The 10,742-nt window shown below is 37.6% G+C and overlaps 1 protein-coding gene across 1 annotated transcript in view; it reads right to left on the reverse strand.

The window, feature by feature from the left end:
- The window catches only part of ZNF157 (zinc finger protein 157), a 35,094-nt gene extending 25,572 nt beyond the window's left edge, over positions 1 to 9,522 (reverse strand). Inside the window, exons 1-2 of the mRNA XM_027534573.1 lie at positions 9,162 to 9,522; positions 6,157 to 6,363 (exon numbers count right to left, since the gene is read on the reverse strand). Of these exons, the coding sequence (XP_027390374.1) occupies positions 6,157 to 6,321 (165 nt within the window). The 5' untranslated portion in view covers positions 6,322 to 6,363; positions 9,162 to 9,522. The remainder of the gene's footprint in view (positions 1 to 6,156; positions 6,364 to 9,161) is intronic.
- Between the last annotated feature and the right edge of the window lie 1,220 nt (positions 9,523 to 10,742).

Here is a 10,742-nt window from a genome sequence, read left to right on the forward strand (position 1 = left end):
AAGAAATTAAACTTTTCCTATTTTCAGATGACAAGGTCATAGGAAGCATAGAAAACCACACAAAAACCAAGTGTATTTTCATATGTTAACAATGAAAATGTGGGCTCCAAGGCAAAAAAATATGAAACCATTGATAATTACTCATAAGTATAAAATGCTTAATTATAAATCTAACAAAACCAAAAAAGCAAGACCTAAGTACTGCAACACACTGGCAATCTTGAAAAAGAACAACACTGGAGGCATCACACTATCCAATTTCAAACTCTTGAACAATGAGGGACTGGAGTATCAATGCACTGTGCAGTTGAAAATCCATGTAGAATTTACAGTTGGTCCACTGTAAACTTGGTTCCTCCTGACCCCCAGTTTCTCTGTTTCCAGAGATTCAACTAATTGTAGATTGTGTAGTACTGTAGTATTTACTGTTGAAAATAATCCACTTTTAAGTGGACCCACACAATTCAAACCTGTGTTGTTCAAGGGTCAACTGTATATTACAAAGCTACAATAATCAAAACAGTATGGAAGAAAACTATAATTCAAAAAGATACATGCACCCCAATGTTCACTGAAGCACTACTTACAATAGCCAAGACATGAAAGCAAACTAAATATCCACTGACAGATGGATAAATAAGATGTGGTATATATACAACAGAATATTACACAGCCATGAAAAAGAATGAGATAATGTCATTTGAAACAATATGGATGGACCTAGAGGTTATCATACTAAGTGAAGTAAGCCAAAGACAAATATCCTATGATATCACTTATATGTGGAATCTAAAAAAAAAAAAAAAGATACAGGGAGTTCCCTGGTGGCCTAGTGGTTAAGACTCAGCACTTTCACTGCCATGGCCTGGGATCAATCCCTGGTTGGGGACCTGAGATCTTCCAAGCCTTGTGGCATGGCAAAAAAAAAAAAAGATACAACTGACCTTATTTACAAAACAGAAACAGACTCACAGACATAGAAAACAAACTTATGGGTACCAAAGAGGAAAGAGGGGAAGGGATAAATTAGGAGTTTAGGATTAAAACAGATAACCAATAAGGACCTACTGTATAACACAGGGAACTATACTCAGTATTTTGAAATAACCTATAAGGGAAAAGAATCTGAAAAAAAATTATATATATTTATACACACATACACACATGCACATATATATAACTGAATCACTGTGCTGTACACCTGAAACTAACACAATATTGTAAATCAACTGCACTTCAATTAAAAATAAAAATTAAATAAATAAATTTAGTGAATAAAAAAAACAGTATGGTACTGGTATAAAAACAGACACAAACAACAACAGAATGGAATAGAGAGCCCAGAAATAAGCCCATACATACATGGTGAATTAATTTATGACAAAGAACCCAAGAATATGTAATGGGAAAAGAACAATATCTCCAAAAAATAGTGTTAGGAAAACTGGACAGCCACATGCAAAAAAATGAAACTTTAGAGCACTATCTTACACCATACAAAAAATTAACTTGAAATGGATTAAAGAGTTGAATGTAAGACCTGAAACCATAAAAACTCCTAGAATGTATGGGCAGTAAACTCCCTGACATCAGTCCTGGCAATGACTTTTTTGGATCTGACTCCAAAAGCAAAGGTAATAAAAACAAAAATAAACAAGTGGGACTACATCAAACTGAAATTCTTCTGCACAGCAAAGGAAACCATCAACAAAATGAAAAGGCAACCTACTGAATGGGGAAAAAACATTTGCAAATCGCATATCTGATAAGGGGTTAATATCCAAAATATATAAAGAACTCATATAACTCAATAGCAAAAAAACAAACAATACAATTTAAAAAGGGACAAAGGATCTGAATAGACATTTTTCCAAAGAAGTCATACAGATGGCCAATAGGTACATGAAAAAATGCTCAACATCACTGATCGTCAATGAAATGCAAATCAAAACCACAGTGAGCTATCACCTCACACCTCTTAGGATGCCAAAAATTATCAAAAGGACAACAAATGACAAGCATTGGTGAGGACACAGAGAAAAGAGAACCCTTGTGCACCGTTGGTGAGAATGCAAATTGGTGCAGTCAGTATGTGAAACAGTATGGAGATACTTCAAAAAATTAAAAATGGAACAATCATATGATCCAGCAATTCCATAACTGGGTATTTATCTGAAAAAAATGAAAATACTCACTTGAAAAATACCTGTACTCCCATGTTCACTGCAGCATTATTTACAATAGGCAAGATATGGAAGCAACCTAAGTGTCCACCCAAAAGATGAATGGATAAAGAAAACATGAGCTAGATACAGATATATACACATACATAATGAAATATTATTCAGCCATGAGCAAGACGGACATCCTGCTGCTTGCAACAACTTGGATGGGCCCTGAGGGCATTATGCTAAGTGAAATAAATAGGACAGAGAATGATAAATAGTGTATGATCTCACTTATATGTGGAATCTAAAACCAAAAAAACAAAACAACAACCAAGCTCATAGATTTAGAGAACAGGTTGGTGGTTGCCAGAGGTGAGAGGAGGGGGTAATATGCATGAAGGGAGTCAAAAGGCACAAATTTTCAGCTAAAAATAAATAAGTCATGGGGATGTAATGTACAGCATGGTGACTACAGACAATAATATTGTTGTATTGCATATTTGAAAGCTGTATGGTGATGGATGTCAACTAGAATTATGGTGATCATTTAACAGTACATACAAATATCAAATCATTATGTTGTATATCTGAAACTAATATAATATTGTAAGTCACATATACCTCAATTTAAAAATAAATAAGTAAAAGTGTGGTATTGGTAAAAATAGACAAATTTATCAATGGAACAGAGAGCAAGGAAATAGACCCACACAAAAATAGACTGCTGATCTTTGACAAAGAAACAAAGGCAATTCAATGGGGAAAGGATAGCCTTTTCAATAGATGGCATTCAAACACTTCAATATCCACACACACACACACACACACACAAATCCAGACCAAGTCCTTACAACTTTCACAAAAATGAACTCTAAATGGATCTTAGACCTATATGCAAAATGCAAAAATATAAAACTTCTGCAAAATAGGGACTTCCCTGGTGGCCTAACAGTTAGGATTCCAGGTTGTCATTGCTGTGGCCCAGGTTCATTCCTGGTCAAGGAAATGAGATCTTGTAAACTGCATGGTACAGCCAAAAAGAATGAAAGAAAGAAAACTGCAAATAACAGGAGCAAGTCTAGAATGTCTAAGTGACTTTGGGTTTGGCAATGTTTTAAAATATAACACCAAATGTATGTTACATGAAAGAAAAACTGACAAATTGGACTTTACTAAAATTAAAAAATTCTGCTCTTTGAAAGGCACTGTTTAGAGAATAAAGAGACATGCCCAGAACAGGAGCAAATATTTGCAAAACACATATCTGATAAAGGGCTTGTATTTAAAATATATCAATACAAAGCACTCTTAAAATCAACAATAAGAAAACATACAATCCCATTAAAAATACGCAAAAGATGTGAATAGACACTTGACCAAAGAAGATATATAGATGGGAAATAAGCATGTAAAACCATGTTCAACATCATTTTTCATTAGGGAATTTCAAATTAAAACAATGAGTTACCACTACACATTTATTAGAATGGTTAAAATCCAAAAAACTGGTAATACCAAAAGCTGGCAAAGATGTGAAATAAAAATGTTCATTTGTTACTGGTGAAAATGAAAATGGTGAAAACCTTTGAAGACAGTTTGGCAGCTTCTTACAAAGTCTTATCATATGACCTACAATTGCACTCCGAGTTATTTACCCAAATGAACTGAAAACTTCTGTACATACATGTTTGTAGCAGCTTTATTCATAATCATCCAAAACTGGGAACAACCAAGATGTCCTTCAATAGGTGAATGGGTAAGCAAATTGTGGTACAGCCCTCCAATGGAATATTATTCAGTGATAAAAAAAAAATGGAGGAACTTTAAATGCAAATTGCTAAGTGAAAGAAGCCAATCTGAAAAGGCCACAGACAATACGATTCCAAATACATGACATTTTAGAAATGGCAAAACTATAGAGACAGTAAAAAAAATCAGTGATTACCAGAGTTTCAGGCAGAGGGAGAGGAAAGATGAATAGCTAAGCACAGATGAAACTGTCCTGTATGAACTGTAATGATGGAAACATGTCATTGTGCATTTATCAAAACCCATAGAATATGCAACACAAAGAGTGACCCGTACTGTAAACTGTTGAATAATAACATATCAATACTGGTTTATTTAACAAATGTACCACACTAATGCTATCATCTCAATTATTCTGTAAATCTAAAACTGTAGTAAAAATTAGGTCACTTAATTGTTTTAACGCTTTTAGCATATAATCCAGCAATGGCACTCACGTTCATTCATTCGATACAAAAACCTTACACAATCATAGCATCCTTATTTGTAACAGCCAAAAACTGGAAACAACCAAGATATCCTTCAACTATTGACTGGTTAAGCAAACTGCAATAAATCCATACCATTGAATGTTATTCAGCAATAAAAAAGGAACAAGCTGTTCATATATGCAACAATCTGGATGAATCTCCAGAGAATTATGCTGAATAAAAAAACAGCCAGTCCCAAAAGGTTACATACTGTATGATTCTATTTATATAACACTTGAAATAACAAAACTATAGAACTGGAGCACAGATTATGGGTTGCCAAGGGTTAAGGAGGGAGAGCAGGAGAAGGGAAGTGGGCATGGCTATTAAGGGGCAACATGATGGAAATGTTCTATGTCAATATCCTAGTTGTGATATTGTACCAAGATTTTACAAGATGTTATGATGGGGGAAACTGGGTAAATTGAATCTACAGTTCAGTTCAGTTCAGTCGCTCAGTCCTGTCCAGCTCTTTGCGACCCCAAGGACTGCAGCACACCAGGCTTCTCTGACCATCACCAACTCCTGGAGCTTACTCAAACTCATGTCCATTGGGTCAGTGATGCCATCCAACCATCTCATCCTCTGTTGTCCCCTTCTCCCTCCCGCCTTCAATCTTTCCCAGCATCAGGGTCTTTTCAAATGAGTCAGCTCTTCGCATCAGGTGGCCAAAGTATTGGAGTTTCAGCTTCAGCATCAGTCCTTCCAATGAATATTCAGGACTGATTTCCTTTAGGATTGACTGGCTTAATCTCCATGCAGTCCAAGGGACTTTCAAGAGTCTTCTCCAACACCACAATTCAAAAGCATCAGTTCCTCGGTGCTCAGCTTACTTTATGGTCCAACTCTCACATCCATACATGACTACCAGAAAAAACATAGTTTTGATTATATGGACCTTTGTTCATAAAGCAATGTCTCTGCTTTTTAATATGCTGTCTAGGTTGGTCATAATTTTTCTTCCAAGGAGCAAGCGTCTTTTAATTTCATGGCTGCAGTCACCATCTGCAGTGATTTTGGAGCCCAAAAAAGTGAAGTCTGTCACTGTTTCCATTGTTTCCCCATCTATTTGCCACAAAGTGATGGGACCAGATGCCATGATCTTAGTTTTCTGAATGTTGAATTTTAAGCCAACATTTTCACTCTCCTCACTTTCATCAAGAGGCTCTTTAGTTCTTCTTTGCTTTCTGCCATAAGTGTGGTATCATCTGCATATCTGAGATTATTGATATTTCTCCAGGCAATCTTGATTCCAGCTTGTGCTTCATCCACTCCAGCATTTCTCATGATGTACTTTGCATAGATGTTAAATAAGTAGGGTGACAATATACAGCCTTAACGTACTCCTTTCCTGATTTGGAACCAGTCTGTTGTTCCATGTCCAGTTCTAACTGTTGCTTCTTGACCTGCAGACAGATTTCTCAGGAGGCAAGTCAGGTGATCTGGTAGTCCCATCTCTTTAAGAATTTCCCACAGTTTATTGTGATCCACACAGTCAAAGGCTTTGGCATAGTCAATAAAGCAGAAGCAGATGTTTTTCTGGAACTCTCTTGCTTTTTCAATGATCCAGCAGATGTTGGCAATTTGATCTCTGGTTCCTCTGCCTTTTCTACAATTATCTCAAAATTAAAATCTGTCTAAAGTAAAAAAATTTTGTCTAAAAAATTAAAAAAAGAGAAAAATGGGAAAAGTAGGTGCCTCTTACTTACCTCAAATGATCCACCAGGTTGTCCTGGAACCAGAGCAGGAAACCTCTGGGGTGATTTCCTGTTAGCTGGCATGTTGACTCTGGATACAAGTCCACCTTCCAAAGCTGGAGAGGTGTGTGTATATGGGCTGCAGTCAAAATAAATGGAAGATCCCGCAGCCTCCATTAAGAGGAAAGCTCAACAGCTCCACAGAGATACCAACAAATCCTAAAAGGACAGTATCCATGTCATCAGTGTCATTCCACATTCACCCCACAAAGTTCAGCAATTCCCTCTCTGAGCATTATTATGGAAATAATTAATAATAATCTCTGAGCAGATTATGGAAATAATCATGATATTTGGAGTCAAATTAATGAGCTCAAAGGGGTGCTTCACATTTTACCCGACAAGCCTATCCCTCAATTCCAGGTTCAAGGCAGATCTGGGTTTGGGGAGAAGGTAGACCTGAGGCAAGTGAATGGTGCTGAAGTCCCATGGGATAGGCAGGGGAAGGACTTGTCCATGGGGTCCTGGTCAGTGACTGTGGAAGCAGAAAACCTGGAAACTTGGTAATCTAAATGAAAGGGATCTTTTTTGCCCACTTTAATTTCTTTACCATTCTGGGTGAAAAATCTCTCTTAAATTCTTTTACAAGGGGACTTCCCTGGTGGTCCAGTGTTTAAGAATCTGCCTGCCAATGCAGAGGACACAGGTTTGATCCCTGGTCAGGGAACTAAGATCCAACATTCCCTGGAGCAACTAAGCCCACACACTGCAAGTACTGAGCTGGCACCCATGCCCATGTGACACAACAAAGATCCTGTGTGCCACAACTAAAACCTGAAGCAGCCAAATAAATAAAAATAAATTTTAAAAAAGGAGAGGATGTGGAGAAAAGGGAACCTTCTTACACTGTTGGTGGGAATGCAAACTAGTACAGCCACTATGGAGAACAGTGTGGAGATTCCTTAAAAAACTGGAAATAGAACTGCCTTATGACACAGCAATCCCACTGCTGGGCATACACACTGAGGAAACCAGAACTGAAAGAGACATGTGTACCCCAATGTTCATCGCAGCACTGTTTATAATAGCCAGGACATGGAAGCAACCTAGATGTCCATCAGCAGATGAATGGATAAGAAAGCTGTGGTACATATACACAATGGAGTATTACTCAGCCATTAAAAAGAATACATTTGAATCAGTTCTAATGAGGTGGATGAAACTGGAGCCTATTATACAGAGTGAAGTAAGCCAGAAAGAAAAACACCAATGCAGTATACTAATGCATATATATGGAATTTAGAAAGATGGTAACGACAACCCTGTATGCAAGACAGCAAAAGAGACACAGATGTATAGAACAGTCTTTTGGACTCTGTGGGAGAGGGAAGGGGGAGGATGATTTGGGAGAATGGCATTAAAACATGTATAATATCATATAAGAAACGAATCGCCGGTCCAGGTTTGATGCTGGATACAGGAAGCTTGGGGCTGGTGCACTGGGATGACCCAGAGGGATGGTATGTGGAGGGAAGTGGGAAGGGGGTTCAGGATGGGGAACACGTGTACACCCATGGTGGATTCATGTTGATGTATGGCAAAACCAATACAATATTGTAAAGTAAAAAAATAAAATAAAATAAATAAAAAATATTCTACAGGGAAGTTCTCAGCCTGTTCTTTCTAGAAGATGGTTCAACATTAATAATATTTATTAAATCAACAAATTAGAGGGGGAGGAAACACACTGCTTTTAACTTACACCAAGAAAAAGGCATTTGACACAAGTCAGCAGTCATTACTAATAAAAACTCAAAATTAGGGAAGAAGTTAAATCACTTAAATATCACAAAAATTATTTACAAAAATATAGCTCTGAAATACTATGCTAAAAAGTAAAATGATGAAGCAGCTGCCATTAAAATTCATAAAAAGATAAGGATAGCCAATACAATTCAAAATTTTCCTGACTCTAGTGCACATGAAAGATTAAATAATCAGAATAAATATTGCAAAGAAATGAAAATATAGCTTTCTTTGTCAGTGATATGATTTTATACATAGAAAACCTACCAGACACTACCAGAATTCATAGGGTAATTTGATACAGGACTGGATACAAGATAAAGTTATAAGAGCAGATAGTTTTTTCCTGTTTAACAACAGTAATCACAAGAAAACAGAAAAAAAATTAGTAATAATAACAAGAAAATATAAAAGTATGTAAAAATGAACAAGAGCTATATCTAAAAATTTTTAAATTAAAAAATTGATATAGTCACACAAACAAAAAGAATTAATTAAAATGGAAGAAAAGATTCAATTACAATGTCAACCCTCCCAAAAGCATTATAGCAAAGAATAAATGAAAAAGAAAAATTAAACAAAAGCTCAATAATAATAAGATGGTGTCTAGAACACTTTGCAGAATGCAGCTAAAGAGATTCTTAAAAGGAAAATTCATGCTTTTAAATGTTTTTTAACAAAGAAAGGTTGGACATTAATAAATTAACAACCAATTTAAGAAGTTAGATAAAAGAGAAAATAGTACAACTAGAAGGATTTACGGAAACTGAAAACAGAGGTACATCAGGGAGGATCAACAATACCAAAAGGTGGTTCTTGGGAAATGCTAATAAAACCAGCAAATCTTTGGGGAGACTAAGGAAACCATCTAAACACACATACACTATTAGGACTTGACAACAGATGCAGCAAGGAATCTAAAACCTGACTACCTAAGAAGCCTCCATTAAACAGAAAAAAAACTATCTGCTCTTATAACCTGATAGATTCTCATTCATCAGACTCTTTAATTCCCCACCAACTGACCCCACAAACTGACAGTCTGCAACTACCCAGAGCCAACAAAGCCATCACCTCACTGCGCGCCAACAAGACTTAAAACAGTCTGAGGGCCACTTCCGTTTCCTGTCCTCACCTCTGCCACTGCCCCTTCTGGGGCTGTTAATTTTGCACACAATCACACAAGAGCTCTGAGACTGTGGTCCACTCACTCTGAACAATGTGCAGTTAGAGACCTGCAGAGACTTGAACCATGAGCAGCGGTGACGGGCGAGGAACATGGCTGCGCCGAGGTGTTCCACTATGAGGGCAGTCATCTTAGCGTCTTTTCCGTACAGTGGGCTGTTCCATAGAAGGCGACAGCGAGGGGCGTCGCTCATGCGTAGAAACTTGGAACTGGGTTCTATGGGTCTGTGCAAAATTTACAGAAGCAGAGGTTCCAAACCACATCACAGGGGAAGGGGAGATGTGTCCAGATCTTCAAGGGAGGTACCACTAAGAAGGGGGAAGAAAGGCAGGATCACAGTTTCCTCTTGGGAGATATCACTGGATGAGAGAAGGAGTCAGGGTGGTACAGTCTCCTCCTTGAGGATACCACTGGTACGAGGGGGGGAAGTGAGGTCCCCTCCTGGGCGATACCACTGTAGAAGAGAGAGGAGGAGTCAAGGTGGTACAGGCTCCTTTTAACGTACTGTGGAATTGATACTAAGAAGTGTCTGATCCCCTCAATTTTCATTACCCCACAAAAATGATTGTAGCTAGGAATAATATTACTAGTCTTTGATATAGATAATTAATGTTTTTCAGAAAATTATCAATAGAAAGACATTTAGAAAAGTTATAAGCACACTTTCAGTGAAAATGAATCTCTAAGATGCGCCCTCAACATCTGCTATCAACCAGGTTAGCCTCAGCCTCTGTTATATGGAAATTCAGGAGCTGCTGCTGTCTCTTGGGACAGAAGAGAATTCTGGGTGTTCTTCACCTCTTAGTTCCTATGCACATTCTTTAAAACCCAGTCCTAGTATACCCTCCTGCAGGGAACCTACTCTGACAAGAGGTAAAGAGCTCTTTTCTCTGCTGAAGGTGTTTCAAACCCAGCAGGTAGACCCTGACTAAGTGTGGGTATGGATTGCTGAGTACCCTAAGGACATTCATTTCTTCTCTCTGGGCCTCAGCTGAATAATCTGGAGTAGTTATGAAACGGATGGAGACAGAATGGCAAATGTGAGAACGTTGCTGTAACACACACACCTCTACATAAATTTCCAAAACTTATTATTGTTGTGATTTCTGGTCAACATCTCAAATCCTAGACCCTGTTTACTTCCATCAGTGCCTCTCTGAACTGATGTCAAAGCTGAGCCTTTCTTAACTCTACCAACACCTATGTGATCTGGATTCATGTTCTCTATTACTGCTTTACTGGAAGTTTTATTTTCCTTTTGGGTATGAAGGATTCATTAACAAAAGAAACCACTTGTTATACACACATAAACAATTTTAATTTTTGATAAAAGAGTATTTATTTAATTTCAATATATAGCTGTTAGAAGCATCGAAAGAAATAGAAACAACAGAGAAAAGCAACAGCATCTACATGGCCAAATTGGGCTGACACATACATCCAGACTTGACCAGTGCTAGAAAGTCCCAAATGACAGCAATCTGGAGTCCCAACTGAGAAATGGTCCTGGGCAGAGAGTCCACTCCATGAATAAGACTTCACACTGCAGCTTTGGAGGCTCCTCCATATAATCCCAGGCCACAGACTGATATCATCCATTTGCTGG

This window comes from Bos indicus x Bos taurus, chromosome X, assembly GCF_003369695.1.
Source record: "Bos indicus x Bos taurus breed Angus x Brahman F1 hybrid chromosome X, Bos_hybrid_MaternalHap_v2.0, whole genome shotgun sequence".
Taxonomy (NCBI): Eukaryota; Metazoa; Chordata; class Mammalia; order Artiodactyla; family Bovidae; genus Bos; species Bos indicus x Bos taurus.